The sequence below is a fragment of the Salmo trutta genome, chromosome 24 (genome assembly GCF_901001165.1).
Source record: "Salmo trutta chromosome 24, fSalTru1.1, whole genome shotgun sequence".
NCBI classification, from domain to species: Eukaryota; Metazoa; Chordata; class Actinopteri; order Salmoniformes; family Salmonidae; genus Salmo; species Salmo trutta.
The window spans coordinates 19,690,776-19,708,442 of record NC_042980.1 but is presented as its reverse complement, the minus strand read 5'-3'; the positions used below and the strand labels follow the sequence as shown (position 1 = coordinate 19,708,442).

The 17,667-nt window shown below is 42.4% G+C and overlaps 1 protein-coding gene across 6 annotated transcripts in view; it reads right to left on the bottom strand.

Moving 5' to 3' along the window:
• Positions 1 to 17,667, bottom strand: part of LOC115160873 (tyrosine-protein phosphatase non-receptor type 4) — a 102,690-nt gene that overhangs the window by 13,239 nt on the left and 71,784 nt on the right. For 4 of the 6 annotated variants that reach the window (XM_029711359.1, XM_029711360.1, XM_029711361.1 and 1 more), the window contains exons 15-26: positions 17,133 to 17,276; positions 11,502 to 11,658; positions 6,998 to 7,081; positions 6,676 to 6,732; positions 5,775 to 5,931; positions 5,271 to 5,437; positions 3,731 to 3,821; positions 3,558 to 3,619; positions 3,191 to 3,337; positions 2,905 to 3,033; positions 2,278 to 2,426; positions 830 to 965 (exon numbers count right to left, since the gene is read on the bottom strand). In XM_029711359.1, the coding sequence (XP_029567219.1) occupies positions 830 to 965; positions 2,278 to 2,426; positions 2,905 to 3,033; positions 3,191 to 3,337; positions 3,558 to 3,619; positions 3,731 to 3,821; positions 5,271 to 5,437; positions 5,775 to 5,931; positions 6,676 to 6,732; positions 6,998 to 7,081; positions 11,502 to 11,658; positions 17,133 to 17,276 (1,480 nt within the window). The remainder of the gene's footprint in view (positions 1 to 829; positions 966 to 2,277; positions 2,427 to 2,904; positions 3,034 to 3,190; positions 3,338 to 3,557; positions 3,620 to 3,730; positions 3,822 to 5,270; positions 5,438 to 5,774; positions 5,932 to 6,675; positions 6,733 to 6,997; positions 7,082 to 11,501; positions 11,659 to 17,132; positions 17,277 to 17,667) is intronic. The other 2 variants (XM_029711363.1, XM_029711364.1) reach the window with 2 other exon arrangements.

Sequence of the window (17,667 nt, the reverse complement as noted above, 5' to 3'; positions counted from 1 at the left end):
TAGCATCCACATTGTGATTAGAAACATTCTATTCTTAATTGCAGTAAAAGTGACTCAAATTACAACACATTTACCATTCATTGGGCACAAAATAATCTGAAAAAAAAATAATAATGTAATGCAACTAACAAGTTTGTAGAGTCACAAGCTTAATGTAGTCATTGTGTGCTAGGAATATGGGACCAATAATAAACGTTTGACTACTCTATTTTTTTAGTATCTTTAGGGGTGTCAATCATATTTCAGAAAAAAAGTTTCAAACAATCTTTCTCAGAGCAATTGTATTACTATAAAATAATTTCCCTTTTTTTGCACACAATATAGCTCAGTATTTGAATGACTTATTTCATTCAGTCTTTATTGCTTATCTTTATTAAGGGGGTCAACTTCAGACCCCACTGTATATACTATAATGTAGCCAAGACAAGTAAATCTCAACAAGTGTACAAAACAAAATCCTTACACCTACCCTAAAAATGGGTATCTTGAGAGACAATGGCATTGTCATGGCACAAAAGGTGTTTACTGGTAGACTGTAACAATGGAAAGTCTACCGTGGACAGTACAACAGGGATGAATAAAAGAGGCATCATATCAGTAGGATTATCCTCTCCTTTCAATTAGTAACACTGTTCAAGACTACACTGTGCTCCTTTTATTCTAACTCGCCATTCTGGATAAGGCGATGGAGGCAAGTTAGCCGAGAAAAGATAAAGATGAGGAAGATGAGAGAAAAAGAGAAATACAGACAGACGGGAGAGGAAGAGAGAGTGATGAGGATCAAGAGAGGGATAGAAGAGGAGGATGTGGAGAAGAGTGCAGGACTTACAGGTGTCTGAATCATCATGGCTCTCTGGTCCCTCATGGTTCTGACTATGTCTAATGGATAGACGGGCTGACTGCACTCCATCAGGCACAACGCTGTCTCCATGGTGATGAGAACTCCTGTTCGGCCAATCCCCGCACTGCAGGATGACACAGCGGGGGGGGGGGGGGGGGCAGAGGAAGAGGTTTCTCTATAAACTCATGAAATAATTTCTACCTTTTAAACTATGGAAAATATTTTCCTTGCACATAGCAACACACATAACGATATGTTTATGGAATTGAAACTAGATTAGAATAGAGAAATATCCCTATCACTGGGTGCTATACAGTACTACATTCATTCCACTGTGTTGTTGGGGCATGTCGTGGCTGAGTCCGATAACTTGGCTGGAGTAAGGCATGAGATGTGGATTTATGAAGGCGTGTAGGTGTACATGCAAAGCGTTCTGTGCTGCTGGGCTGTGTACTACAGCAGTGTGTAGGATTAGTGTTTCTGCTGCAGTCATTAAACCCCATAGTAGAACAGTTTATCTATTTACCTAGTCGGCTTGTTGTGCATTCCACGCGAGATGAGAGATGAATGCGCCTCGACAGAAATATTTAAGTTACGAGTGCCATGGGGAGGGAAACATGCATTCTGACAAGCAGTCAAAGCACAATAATTCTTGAAATTGTGGGGAAAACAGAAGTTTTAATAGCCTTTGTTAAAAAGATGGGGATCCCAACGCTCCACTCCTAATTTATTTCTCCACTCCTAAATATGTCAAACTGCACCATTTTAAACTCAAGAGTTTTTAGCAAAAGTATGTTACCTACCACTCTGCAATTTGTGCAAAGTGAAGAGTGGGGCTAAATGTAACACGGGTCAATTGTAGGGTAACTTGGGGTAAAATGCCATCCTACCTCAAATTAGGCTACTCCTCTCCCTCTTTGTGGATCTGTTTGTCCTACTATACTCCTACATAGTGTTTCCTCTGGCAAAATTTGTAGCAGTGGGAGGAGAAGTTTCTGGAAGAAGGCCCCCTCCCCCAGACAATTTTCATGTAGGACAGAGAAGCTCAATTCTGGTGACTTTTTTGAAAGCACATTCTACTTCAAAATGAGTGAGAACTTGGGTAACTTGGGGATAATTCTCCACCTGGGGTAACACCCCCTGCCTGTACTTACAGAAACCACTTCATGGCAAAAAATGTTGCTCCAACACTTTCCCTGGTTGCCCCTTCTCTTGCTCAACTAAAAAGTTAGTCTGCTTCATCACAATTTAAGTCACTCAAAAAACTATTTTGAGGGAGAGCGAGACTTGGGCTATAGTCAGATAGAGGGACACTGCAATGAACACAGAGCTGTTGCGTGAAAATATTACATTTTCCTCTTGATTTCCTTGAGTGTTTCTTGCTGTATCAAAGGATGTGTGTGTCTTAGATGTGTATCATGCATTATGCGCCCTACCTGCAGTGGACCACCATGGGCTCATCCTTGCCGGTTCTTTTGCTCCGCACCAGGCTAACAAAGTCCAGGAAGTCTGATGAGTCATCTGGGACGCCGTGGTCCGGCCAGGCCACATACTGGATCTGGGTCAACTCCCGGACCTCGTCGCTCTGTCACCATGGCAACACACAGTAAAGTCAGTGCATCATCACCATGACAACAGGGGGAAAAATGTGTAGTCTCGTTATATGGCGTAAAACAAAATGTGTTTGCCCCTTTAACATCTATCAGTGTCGCCATGCCAACACACAGGCTTCATGTTAATACTGGAAGCTTCGTGGCTGTAGAGGCTAGTCACCATGGCAACATGATACATGCATCACATGAGACCGAAAAGAGAACAGCCCACACAAGTCACCATGGCAACTCAGTGCTGCCGCGCTCATCTTTTAAACGCTTAAAGCGATAGTCCCACTGCTGTGTTTGTACCGCTTTTAATCATTTTAGTACCTGGAAGATAGCCTACTGTATTGAGGAGGACTAGCTGTGAACCACCATTTCTGTATGTTTACTTTGACTTCCAAATAGCTAACATTACATTAGCACTGGTCATTGGGAAAAAACAATGACTTGTGAGCATACTGTTACCTCGAAGTGTGTGAGGGTCATGTCTCGGACCAGGAAAGCAGAGTTGCCCTCCTCAGTGAGACAGGCCACCTGGAAGTGGCCGTACGTGGCAGTGCTGTCAGGGTTGGGCCAGTACTGATGACACTTCACCTGTTGGTATAGAGCAACATAAGCCTTTAGCTTCAGCTTAGGAGCCTCAGCCATGGGAGAAAAGAGGATAAATACATACGTCTTTACCGAAAAATATAATCAAACATACGGAGACACAGCTGTCTCTCGATCGCAAAGTTGATTGTATGACACGTACCCGTCCCCTCTCCACCTGAGTGGTGAGCATGACCACCACAGAGGAGCCCTGCTCCCAGGTCATCTGCCAGAAGTCTGGGCAAGTGTTGGGCAGCGGGCCCTGGCACGCAATGTACCGGTTGATCAGGCTCGATGCCGGGATCTCCATCTACAGTACAAAGAGGAGTAGAGCAGAATAAGACCTGTGTGTAGGGGTATATGTTGCTGTGTGTTAATAAATCCAAGAGTGTGTGGGTATGCAAGTATGTGTCCGTTTTCAGTCTTTGGAGTGGAGACTACGCCATCTTGGCCGATAAAAAGCCTATTATAGACCTGCTGAACAAAAACACCACGGTTGGTGTGGGTGGACTAAGGCGAACAGCACTCACGTTGATGTAATTTGCATTAATGTAGTCATCTGTGCTTTTCAGAATGACCCGCGTTGCGTCGTCTATAAACAGAAGAGGAGAGAGAGAAAGGAGTGGAGTGTGAAATGGTGGGTTAACAGTATTAACACAGATTAACTAAGAAAAGTAGAGTGAACTGTGTGTTTGATACTCACAAGGTGAGATGTCTCTGTAGCGGTTTTTGGAAATGTTCTGAGGTAATTTGGCACACAACATTGTCATTCCAGGCCTCTTCCGGTAAAGTTGCTGTGAGAAAATAATAAGTGTAAAGAAAATATGATTATATATTTTTTTTTAATCATGATCTCGGGAAGGTGGTGGGGCAAGGGAAAGTCCGACCGGTCCTGGCAAAAGTGGAGGCCATCAAATCTTCCAGTGCCAGCTTCTCATCAGGAACTGCGCCAATTCTTGGGAATGGCAGGCTACTACCGGACTTTTTGTTTTTATGTTGTTACAGGCTTTGGTTTTCCCATTTCATATTTCGTGGTTGGACGTTACCACGTGGGCCGCACCTATTGGTGTCACCTCAGTCAGTATGTTACACCTGTGCTGGTTTGTCATCTTGTTAGTGGGAAAATGTTTCACCTGTGCTGGCGCAGGTGATATTTAAGAGTGGCTGGCCCAGTGCACCAATTGTCTTGAGAGATGTGGAGGGTTAACACCTTTGTCTTTTAGGTCCCAATTGTTGTTGCTTGTCAACTTTCAGTGAACACCCTATGAGTGTCTTTCAGAACCTCCCCTAAAACACCCCCTGTTTTGTTTTGGCTGTTATCACTGACTCTTTGTTAGTTCCCTTTTTTGTTTGAGCTTCTATTTTTGGTTTTCTTGCATGGGAACATAACAAAATTGATCATGTTGTGAGATGGAAGTTACTTTCTGTTGGTTGTGAGCAAACTTGTCCTACAAAAATGGTTTGAGAATGCTTGCTATGTCTTATAGGCCCACATCTTTGGATAAGCTGCTTCCACCTGCTGTGTGTGGAATTTATAACATGCTGCTAATCTTTAAAATGAACATATATTGATACATTGTATGTGAAGTGCAATAGCAGATAAAGACCAAAACAAAAATATTAGTATAAACCCAGTCATTTTCTCAGTGCATAGCGGTATTTTCAGTCTGTGTGCGTGTGCACATTTCCCTTGCCCCCACACTTTATTTGCATTATTCTAGTGTACTAACACAACAGGCCAGAGAAACAGGAAGCTGTTAAGTGTGCCTGATGAAAGACAGGAAGTTATTGGAATGCGGAGAAGAAATTATAAGACCGGTGTTCCTCACCACATTAAACGAGCAGTCGACGCATCAATGAATTAGCATTTTGTTTTAAAGTAAACCACTTCACTTGGCGATTATTCCTTATACAGTGATAGCATAATAGTAATTTTCTTCTGTGCCATGAAATAAAGTAAAACATCAATAAAGTTGATATTGTAAAACTTGTTTAATAGTCATAGGCTGAATTTCCCTCCAGAAAGTGGTAACCTCCCTTGTGCCCTCGAGGTCAAAACAGAGCAGAAACTAGGGGGCGCCATTGCTCTCATCACACATCCAGTCAGCTCAGAAAGACAAAAGAGCAGTGAACAAGACCAACATGAATCGAGGCGCAACCAAAAATCACAATAATATTAGGAAAAATTAATGCGAGTATTGCTGACAAAAGCTTTTAAATTTGTAGGTGAGGGGAGGACTCACATCAAACTGGGTGAGTACTCCTCCGCTGACCAGACCCTCCTTCAGGGTGTTAATGGAATCCCTCCAGGCATCCTGGTCCAGCTGAGCGGGGTCCTGGGGAGACTTCTCTGGGATGTACTGAAAGTCTGGCTCAGTCTCCTGCTTCTCCTCCACCACGTCATAGATGGCTGGGGACATAGGGAAGCAACACGGTTAGTTTAGAACAGTGTCAAGAGAAGAACGGCATCCTATATTATTAATGTACAAGTCTAAAGCTCTGCTCAGTTTTAATATTCACACCAGCAAACCACGTAATAAGCAATTTATAAGGTATGCATTTTTCTAATTGGAAATCTATAGTGTTGATATTGGAAGGTAGCCTAACTTTTGTTTGGGGTCACCTGTTCTTCGAACCTGTACTGGGATGATATGGCCTGTTTTAACCTGAGCATTGTAATAATAAACCCAAGGAGATTACTTATTAATGTAAGTGTAAACATTTAACAAAACAAATCCTCTCCTCACCATTGGGCCTGACCAATAGGATGAGCTCTCCTGAGTGGCTCTCACAGCTGGCCTTGATGAACATGACCACCTGGTCGTGAGTGTGCTCTGAGATATCACGACCGTTGATCAAAACCACCTGGTCACCTTCGTTCAGACGAGGGACACACAGGTCGGCCTGTAGAGGGTTGGAGAAGAATGCAGTCAGAACACAGTTGGGCCAAGTGGTTAGAGTGATACTGGGGAGAATAGACTACAATACTAGGCCTTCATTCATAGAGTAAGTGTCTCAGAGTAAGACTACTGATCAAGGATCAGGTTTGCCCTGTCCATATCATCCTTCATTATGATCTAAAAGTCAAAACTGATCCTGTATCAGCAGTCCTACTCTGTCTCTGTGACCCTTTGTGAATATGGGCCCCGTAGCAATAGCTTGTGGTAAATTACAACAAAGAGGACTAACTGTTGTTGGTTCACTTTGACTTCATCAACATCAGAGTAACATCCTGAAGCCTTGTTAGCGGAGCTGTGAATGGACTGCTGCTAAGTGACGTCAAATCAGACCAGTTAATTTACTGAGCTACAGCACAAGTGTGAGTTTACTGTACGACTGACTCTTCTTACTCCTTGCTCCAAACAATGGAACGTTTCATATGCTGTGTGTGAGAGTCAGAATGAGAGTGAGTGAGAGGGGGAAGAGAGAGCGAGAGGGAGGAGAAAGAGAAATAGCAAGAGAGTGAGACGAGGGGTAGATATACAGAGAGCGAGAAATAGAGAAAGAGAAATGTGAGAAATTCAGTGTGAGTGAGAGGGTGGAAGTGATAGAACAAGTGAGAGGTTGTTTGATTATCTCATAGAGGACAACATGAGTATGTGTACTGTAAATATATGGGGTGTTGCTAGTGATGGGTTTTTAACATACGGATGTCCCAGGGGCCACACGAGACACAATGACAGGCATCTTCTGATCAGCTCCACCCTAAAACCAAGGCAATGGAGAGGGGTAAATAATCTGCCTATTATCCGGAGTGATTTACAGGAGCAATTTGGGTTCAGTGTATTGCTCAAGAGCGCAACAGACTTTTCACCTAGTCGGCTCGGGGATTCGAACCAGCAACCTTAGGGTTAGTGGCTAAACGCTAAGCTACCTGCCGCCCTATATAGGATCAGTATTAGTAGGGCCAGGAGATTACCCTCTGGGCGCATGTTACGGCATATAATTATACTGTTGGCAGAGGTCTCACCTTGACATTGAAGCCAAATCGTCCACTATCATCCGGCCTTATCTTGAGCAAAACCAGATTGTCGTGAGAGACAACACCGTTCAGCTGTAGAGGAAGAGACGTGTTAATACAGGTCTACATTGGAAAGGCTATCACAGCCTAAAGAGCTTCTGAAGGGCCTAGAGTTCTTCAGAGGTCACAAGGTCAAGAAAGCCTCCTGGCCTTTGTTTTAAATCATTTCCGTACAACTGAATTAACCCATTGTGGAACATCATGAAAACCATGAACAGTAAATGTGTCAGGCAGCCAGGGTGGTTCATAGGCTTACACCCCAAAAGTCTACAGCCCAAAAGCCTGTTTTAGCATGGGTAGCACCATTGAGGACTTTCACCATTTTGAAGTAGTCAAGTGGGTGGGAAATGCTATGGGTTAAAGATCACATAATGAGGCATCCATCAATCTACAGTTAACTGCCAATATAATAGAAAATAATGAAATAAACTAAGTATATTGAAAGCAGGTGCTTCCCCACAGGTGAGTAAATTAAGCAATTAACATCACATCATGCTTAGGGTCATGAAATAAATGGTGGGCAGACCATTATTTTGTCTACCATGGCTATGCCCCCATAGGATGAAAATGCCCACATCCAGAGGGAACGAGTGGTAGTGCTGAGCGATTAGTGCTTTTGTAATGTAGGCTTGGTTTCGGTTCGATTATTCAAAAAAATGATCACGGTTTTTGATTTTGGTTTTGATTTAAAAAAATTAAAAAAAGACATTAAAGTGGAACGTACAGCATTTTATCCACAAATCTTATTAAAATCTGTTCATATACACCCCCAGGAAGAATGACACTGAAAAGAATTCTGAATTCTTAAATATGGTAATTCACGTTTTCATAAATTCTTAAATATTTGGGAATTACATACAGTGCATTCGGAAAGTATTCAGACCCCTTGACTTTTTCAACATTTTGTTACATTACAGCCTTAATCAAACACCCCCCCCCCCCCCCCCCCCATCTACACACAATACCCCATAAAGACAAAGCAAATATAGGTTTAGACATTTTTGCAAATGCACAGCTCTTTTCAGGTCTCTCAGATGTTCAATCAGGTTCAAGTCTGGGCTCTGGCTGGGCTACTCAAGGACATTGAGACTTGTCCCGAAGCCACTCCTGCATTGTCTTGGCTGTGTGCTTAGGGTCGTTGTCCTGTTGGAAGGTAAACCTTCGCCCGTCTGAAGTCCTGAGCACTCTGGAGCAGGTTTTTAAATCAAGGATCTCTGTACTTTACTCAGGTCATCTTTCCCTCAATCCTGACTAGACTCCCAGTCCCTTCCACTGAAAAACATCCCCACAGCATGATGCTGCCACCACCATGCTTCACCATAGAGATGGTGCCATGTTTCCTCTAGACGTGACACTTGGCAATTCAGGTCAAAGAGCTCAATCTTGGTTTCATCAGACCAGAGAATCTTGTTTCTCATTGTCTGAGAGTCTTTAGGTGCCTTTTCACAAACTCCAAGCAGGCTATCATGTACCTTTAACTGAGGAGTGGCTTCCATCTGGCCAATCTACCATAAATGCCTGATTGGTGGAGCACTGCAGAGATGGTTGTCCTTCTTGAAGGTTCTCTCATCTCCTCAGAAGAACTCTGGAGTGCTGTCAGAGTGACCATCCAGTTCTTGGTCACCTCCCTCACCAAGGCCCTTCTCCTTTGATTGCTCAGTTTGGCCAGGCAGCCAGTTCCAGGAAGAGTCTTGGTGGCTCTAAACTTCTTCCATTTAAGAATGATGGAGGCGACTGTGTTCTTGGGGACCTTCAGTGATGCAGACATTTTTTGGTAACCTTCCCCAGATCTGTGCCTCGACACAATCCTGTCTCGTAGCTCTACGGACAAATCCTTCGACCTCATAGCTTGTTTTTTTCTCTGACATGCACTATCAACTGTGGGACCTTATATAGACAGGTGTGTGACTTTCCAAATCATGTCCAATAAATTTAATTTTCCACAGGTGGACTCCAATCAAGTTGTACAAACATCTCAAGGATGATCAATGGAAACAGGATGCACCTGAGCAAAATTTCAAGTCTCAGCAAAAGGTCTGAATACTTATGTAAATAAGGTTGTTTTTTTATTTATTATACATTTGCAAAATCACTAAAAATATATTCTCACTTTGTCATGCAAACAAGCCATTTGCCACACACGCCTGCCATCATTCACTTTAAACTGGACTGTGTGTTTACAGGCAGTAGGGCCTGCCATCATTCACTTTAAACTGGACTGTGTGTTTACAGGCAGTAGGGCCTGCCATCATTCACTTTAAACTGGACTGTGTGTTTACAGGCAGCTGCAACAGAGTGACTTTAGATCATTACAACACATTCGCCAAAAGCCACAAAATACACCTGAATGGATTTCTGCAAATATGTAAATACCACGGGAGTCCTCTTACATTTGGGAACTTTACAATCATATTGATCAAACAACCATGAGATAGTAGGCTCTCTTTCCCTCAGTTATGAACATCAACAAGACCAAAAACTAATGCTAGCCAGAGCAAGATGAGCTAAAATATAACAGAGGAACATTAGATAAACCATCTCAAATGTGCACTGATAAACAATGGGGAATTGTAGCCTACTCGTCCTTCTGCAGCTTGCCTTCCTGGCTAAAGTTGGCTAGCTTGCTATAGCTACTTCCAAACACAAATTATAGAACACCTCACTGACCATTTTACTCGCCCTAGCAGAGCTGGTTAGCTAGGCTGTTTACATGTTATCTAGAGCGTTTGTGACTAACAAATCATTTTATTACCTACGTTTACTGACACCGGTCATATTCGGCAGGTGTTGCGCATCCGTAAATGCATCAGTTATTCTGTGATCTGGGACACTAAAGAAGACAGTGCTCTGAAATCGGAGTAGATAGCATATCTCTTGCGTTCGCGAATTCACTCTAAATGGATAACAGTCGTTCAAGTTCTTGCTAGCTAACCAAATGGCACCTGCATCTCTAGCTGGGTATTGCCACCAAAAAATAACGATATCGGGAAAAGTCATTCACTCACCACTCCTTCAATTAAAAACCCTCCTAGCAGCTAGCTAGCTAATGTTAGACTGTGTTTTTTTTGCTTGCTACGTAAATAGATACGCTAGCCTATTAGCCATGTTATGACTGACTTGTGGTCATTGCGCTTAGTTTGTATTGACATTCCCAGCCTTAGTTACATTCGTCTGTTTCTGTCCAAAATATTAAGTCATTGAAACTGAAAAAGTGCATCCCGAATGGAGGCAGCAAACAATGCACTAGGCTATGTGATTTACAACCTGATAGTAAAAAAAAAATGTGGACTACCAACAAATGCATTGGTGGATTATATTAAATCATGCATTGAACTGCATTCCATCTATTCCGCCAGCAATGCCTTCGTGTGCATCATGGAACACTGAGTCAAATAAAACCTATTATAAAAACCTCATACAAAGTTGGTTTTGTAGCACAAACTGGGAATTTGATATTTTTGACTTGATATTATGATTGTCTGTTTTATATCCGCAAAATAGTTTAATGCTGTCAGTTCCACTTTAAAAGCACTGCATTATGTGGGTTTAATGCTGTAACACAGAATAATAGAGCAATTCAATACAAGCACCTATTACTGCTCATCACTTAACCATCATTTATTTACATTACTTTTACACTTTAATAAAATAATTGTTTTATTTGATGACTATTTCATTCCCAGTCATCTCTATAGAGCTGCTGCCTATACTGTCTGACAAAAATCACTATTTTAGTAGTTCTTCAAAGTAAATAAGGCATACTTTTATGACTGATGAATATCAACCTTCAAATCAATTAGATCATGTACTTTCAAGCTCAAAGCAACTGCTTTCTCTCGATCAAGCGTTCTCTCGTCTCTTTCTGCTCCGCACATACCAGACAAATTTAAGCAGGCGCGCAATGGATCATGGTCATTATAGTTAATTACCACATTTTTTGTACAAAACTGTAGAATATTGGCCTGTTGGAATTCCCAACTACTTCGCACAGTTCAGGCTTCATTCGACTTATCTCTACAGAAACTGCACATCGAGCTCACAGATAAAAATCGAACGAAATGGAATTCAAATAATTGAACGCACGTTGGTCAATTAGTTTAAAAAAAAAAAAAGAATAATAACGTTGGTTAATAAGTTTTAAAAAAGTATCTCTCGGTACTAACGAGTGGTCACTGAATGCCTTGATGAGCAATTCAATTGAACACTTATGGGAGACTCTGGAGCAGCGCCGGAGACAACGTTTTCCACCATTATCAACAAAACACAAAATAATGGAATTTCTTGTGGAAGAATGGTGTCACATCCCTCCAATAGAGTTCCAGACATGTAGAATCTATGCCAGGGTGCATTGAAGCTGTTCTGGCTCGTGGTGGCCTAACGCCCTATTAGGACACTTTATGTTGGCGGTTCCTTTATTTTGTCAGTTACCAGTAAATCTATGGGGTGGTCTTACCGTGGATTTGTCGGTTGCCATGGGGATATCGTACATCTCATTGATGTGGTTGTCTAGGAGACTCTGCTGGGAGTGGTCCTGGATCATCTGGCTCAGGTTCTTCCTGGACTGTTTGGGAGGCAGTGCCGGGGGCTGACCATCTACTGTCTCTGGGGATCTGTAGAGAGAGACAATGTTAGCTAATGGTACCGTACCTTCTGTCAGTGAAGTCCATGATCCTTTTTCAAGATAAGACACCTTCCATTTTCTAAAATCCAACAGAACTCAGTAAGCCATTGAGCAAATCAGAGCTGGTTTAGCTGAGACTCCAGTTGCCCCTGTGGCCATTAGCCAATAGCAAAGCAGAGCTGCTACAGTACATTCTCTAACAGGGAGACACAGTGGGTGGGTGTTATTCTGTGTACCCAGAGTCATACATGCATACATACATACATACAGCTGAAGACGGAAGTTAACATACACTTAAGTTGGAGTCATTAAAGCTTGTTTTTCAACCACTCCACACATTTCTTGTTAACAAACTATAGTTTTGGCAAGTCGGTTAGGATATCTAATTTGCGCATTACACAAATAATTTTTACAACAATTGTTTACAGACATATTATTTCACTTATAATTCACTGAATCACAATTCCAGTGGGCCAGAAGTTTGGCCATAATGACCATGTTATGTTTAGAGGAAAGAGGGGGAGGCTTGCAAGCCGAAGAACACCATCCCAACCGTGAAGCATGGGGGTGGCAGCATCATGTTGTGGGGGTGCTTTGCTGCAGGAGGGACTGGTGCACTTCACAAAATGGTTGGCATCATGAGATAGGAAAATGATATGGATATATTGAAGCAACATCTCAAGACATCAGTCAGGAAGTTCAAGCTTGGTCGCAAATCGGTCTTCCAAATGGACAATGACCCCAAGCATACTTCCAAAGTTGTGGCAAAATTGCTTAAGAACAACAAAGTCAATGTATTGGAGTGGCCATCACAAAGCCCTGACCTCAATCCTATAGAAAATGTGTAGGCAGTAGAGGTCGACCGATTAATGGGAATGGCCGATTAATTAGGCCCGATTTCAAGTTTTCATACCAATCGGAAATCGGTATTTTTGGATGCCGATTTGGCCGATTATTTTTTATTATTATTTTTAGACCTTTATTTAACTAGGCAAGTCAGTTAAGAACACATTTTCAATGACGGCCTAGGAACGGTGGGTTAACTGCCTTGTTCAGGGGCAGAACGACAGATTTTTACCTTGTCAGCTCAGGGATTCAATCTTGCAACCTTACGGTTAACTAGTCCACCTGCTTTACATTGCACTCCACGAGGTTACGCGAATGCAGTACGAAGCTAAGGTAAGTTGCTAGCTAGCATTAAACTTATCTTATAAAAAACGATCAATCATAATCACTAGTTAACTACGCATGGTTGATGATATTACTAGTTTATCTAGCCTGTCCTGCATTGCATATAATCGCTTAGGTACACGTTGCTCCAACCATAAACATCAATGTCTTTCTTAAAATCAATACACAAGTATATATTTTTAAACCTGCATATTTAGTTAATATTGCCTGCTAACATGAATTTCTTTTAACTAGGGAAAATGTGTCACTTCTCTTGCAAACAGAGTCAGGGTATATGCAGCAGTTTGGGCCGCCTGGCTCGTTGAACTGTGAAGACTATTTCTTCCTAACAAAGACAGCAGACTTCGCCAAACGGGGATGATTTAACAAAAGCGCATTTGCGAAAAAAGCACAATCGTTGCACGACTGTACCTAACCATAAACATCAATGCCTTTCTTAAAATCAATACACAGAAGTATATATTTTTAAACCTGCATATTTAGCTAAAAGAAATCCAGGTTAGCAGGCAATATTAACCAGGTGAAATTGTGTCATTTTGCATTCATTGCACACAGTCAGGGTATATGCAACAGTTTGGGCCGCCTGGCTCGTTGCGAACTAATTTGCCAGAATTTTACGTAATTATGCCATAACATTGAAGATTGTGCAATGTAACAGGAATAACGTTTTGTTTTCGAGATGATAGTTTCCGGATTCGACCATATTAATGACCTAAGGCTAGTATTTATGTTATAATTAAGATTTGATAGAGCAGTCTGACTGAGCGGTGGTAGGCACCAGCAGGCTCGTAAGCATTCATTCAAAATAGCACTTTCGTGCGTTTTGCCAGCAGCCCTTCGCAATGCATTGTGCTGTTTATGACTTCAAGCCTGTCAACTCCCAAGATTAGGCTGGTGTAACCCATGTGAAATGGCTAGCTAGTTAGCCGGGTGCGCGCTAATAGCGTTTCAAACGTCACTCGCTCTGAGACTTGGAGTAGTTGTTTCCCCTTCCTCTACGTGGGTAACGCTGCTTCGAGGGTGGCTGTTGTTGATGTGTTCCTGGTTCAAGCCCAGGTATGAGCACGGAGAGGGATGGAAGCTATACTGTTACACTGGCAAGGCTAAAGTGCCTATAAGAACATCCAATAATCAAAGGTATATGAAATACAAATCGTATAGAGAGAAATAGTCCTATAATTCCTATAATATCTACAACCTAAAACATCTTACCTGGGAATATTGAAGACGCATGTTAAAAGGAACCACCAGCTTTCATATGTTCTCATGTTCTGAGCAAGGAACTTAAACGTTAGCTTTTTTACATGGCACATATTGCACTTTTACTTTCTTCTCCAACACTTTGTTTTTGCATTATTTAAACCAAATTGAACATGTTTCATTATTTATTTGAGGCTAAATTGATTTTATTGATGTATTATATTAAGTTAAAATATGTGTTCATTCAGTATTGTTGTAATTGTCATTATTACAAATAAAAAATAAATTACAAAAATCAGCCGATTAATCGGTATCGGCCTTTGTGGGTCCTCCAATAAATCGGTATCGGTGTTAAAATCGGTCGACCTCTAGTAGGCAGAACTGAAAAAGTGTGTGCAAGCAAGGAGGCCTACAAACCTGACTCAGTTACACCAGCTCTAAGGAGGAATGGGCCAAAATTCACCCAACTTATTGTGGGAAGCTTGTGGAAGGCTACCCAAAATGTTTGACCCAAATTAAACAATTTAAAGGCAATGCTACCAAATACTAATTGAGTGCATGTAAACTTCTGACCCACTGGGAATGTGATTTATGTGCCGCTTCCACGTTGTGGTGTTTATTTCTGATAGTTTCAAAACCTATGAAGATGTCCATTGAATGCAGATATGCAATTTGTTGACACCACAACACAGTACAGACTAGGATACACATTATCCCAAAAGCAACGCAATAGAAATGTCTTAAATCAGCTGCTCTGTTTTGCTTGTTTACAGCAGGTAACTTCAGAATTTCACCACAAACATTTAGAGAATAAAGGCTCCAACATGGCAGCCGTGCTAAAACCTGGCTGAACTCTATATACAGTATATGGCTCTTTGTGTACCTAACCCGCCTAGTCACAGTGGGGGTGTGTTAAAGTGTACCTAACCATCCTAGTCATTCAACCACAGAATTCACAGGAGGCCCAGGGTGAGTAGAGGCCAGTCACAGCACATTGTCTTTGTTTAGCGTCCTGTATGCCGGGCTGGTGTCACAACACAGGAGACACTGGCCTGGTCCAGAGGGGGACCCTGCAGGAAGGACAGACAGGCCTCTCCAAACTAAACAGACACTATGCTGACATCAGCCACAGGGCTGGGGGGAGGGAGAGACGGGCAGGACTACTGCTTACTGACCACATTAACACAACGTAACAGACTTTATCAAATACTAGTTTAAGCTCGAGTATCTTGGTCTGAAATGTTGGATAGTTAACTTTACAAAAACAGATGGGTGTATTCCGCTAATTACATCAAGACAATAAGTTATAACATGCTACAATTGCGGTCCTTTTTCACAATGACTGTAAAGTCAGGGAAAGTTCAATATTCTCTTTATTCTTTAAAGGACAGTCTAGGGTCAGCCGCCTTTCAAGTGACAGTGTAGTGGGATGTTTTCCTGGTTTACAGATCAGGTTGTAGAGGGGGGGGGGTATTACATGACCTGGTCGCTATGCTTTGGTTTCAACCGCCTGAAACCTTATCCTCACTGAGCTAAGGCTACGTGACAGGGAATATGGTTGTTTTTATGTTTATTTTTGAGAGAGCAGAAGAGAGAATCTATGTGCGTGTGTGTGTGTCACCGGATATAGCAATAATGTGAGCAGGTGGTTATGTCATCTTCTGGGTCAGTGACAAGAGATGAGCAAATGGCTTGGCACGGAATGTGGGTGCGTGCAAGTGTGCATGTACGCGTGTGCCTGTGTGTGTGAACGCAGAAATGAAATGAGAGCGAAATAGGGAGAGAAAGTATATATGGTGAGTGTAGGCATGTTTGTGTGCATATGCATACTTTAAAATAGGGATTATGCAAGTGTCAGAACTATTCCCTTCATTTCCAGTACAGGTGCAGTATCTGTACTAATGCTGGTGACATAGTTATTGGTAAGATAACACAGCAGAACATATAAAAACCATTCCGGCTCTAAGATAAGACAGAAACATATGGAGAGACTCCGACAGACAGGCTATTAATCGTCCTCCACTCCTAGTGGCACTTAGCCAATCTAGCCTAATAATAAACAGTTACTGGAACTCTGAAAGGCATCTCGAAGAACATAACAGCCAAAAGAACTGGAGTACAGGGTTGGCTGAAGGTTGAGGTTGGGATGACGAGCAGAGGGACAACAGAGGGTGGGAGCGGGACAGGGTGAGGCCAGAGCTGGGTTTACAAGTTGAACATAGCCCCACTCATCAGCGCAATCCAACCCTAGTAGCCCAGTGGTTAGGCTACTCTCAGATGTCAGTGGACCAACACTGCAGTAGACTAGAGCCACGGGCATTTTGACCTAAGAGGGTTATACGGCTCCCAGTCAGACAGGCCAAAGGCATTATTATTGTTACTAGTACTGTGTGGATCACCCCCCCCCCCACCCCCATCCTGCTCCATCCCAGCCCTGCCGAACCCCCTCCATGCCCCCAGAGCTGTAAACACTTCACTTTTTTACAGCCCGTGTTCAAAGTCTCTGTTTCCATTTAAGCCCATTAAATGACATTTGGGAAAGGGTGTGAACTGTAATTGTAAGCCACAGACCACAGGCTAACCGTTAAAAATCAGCTGTTTCAGCAGTCGGAGTAGACAGCATGGCACTGGAACTGTCAAGTCCTATTTAATGTGGCTCCCATAGATTTTTAGACAGCGGCTTTAGTGGGGACTTTAACAGTGGAATCTATGCACTGTCACCAACTTTCATCCTCATTAACAACTATAGTGGTGTTTTTTTGGGAGGGAGCTGGTGAGAGACCTTCCATTATAATGTTTGACAGTCTTTTCTGAGCACAAACATATTGTTTCAGTGTAGGCCTAGTCTCTTGTACCGGGCTATAACTAGGGGCCAGAGTTGTTCCTGGTCAGATCATGCAGTCATGTCAACAGGGCTACTCATAACCACCACCTCTCTCATCTTCCTCACTACTGCAGTGTGTCCAGTGTCCACAAGGGGTCAGACTTACAAGTGGAGTCCAGTCTGATGCAGTTGCCTTGAGTGGATGAGGCTGACTCGTGATTGGGGTGAGAGTGTGGTAGCAGACTTACAGGGTAGAGTCGGCCTGGATAGAGGACGCGAATTTGTGATTGGAGAAGACAGGGAGGCTGGGCGAGGCGTGAATCACATGGTCCACCAGGTGCCCAACCGACGACGGCCGCATCCTTGTCCCTTCCTGTATGAACGAGTTCCGGCTGCACGCATACACACAAATCGGTGGTGAGGAGGATTGTGTGTGTAATCAAAGCAATTGAATGTACGCTATCCACAGTTGGAAAACTTATATTTTATTTGGATTCTATGATGTTTTGTCCAGCTCTCTGATACATTTGAATGTGTATAATTCCTTTCACTCATGCAATGAAATGTGTCAGTACCATTACCGAAGGTATTGGAACTGGAATTCCCTCACAATGTACAGTGCATTCAGGAAGTATTCAGTCACCTTGACTTTAGCCGCATTACGTGTTATGTTACAGCCTTATTCTAAAATTGATTACATCCCCTCAATCTACACACAACACCCCATAATCACAAAGCAAAAACAGGTTTTTGCAAATGTATTTAAAATAAAAATCACATTTA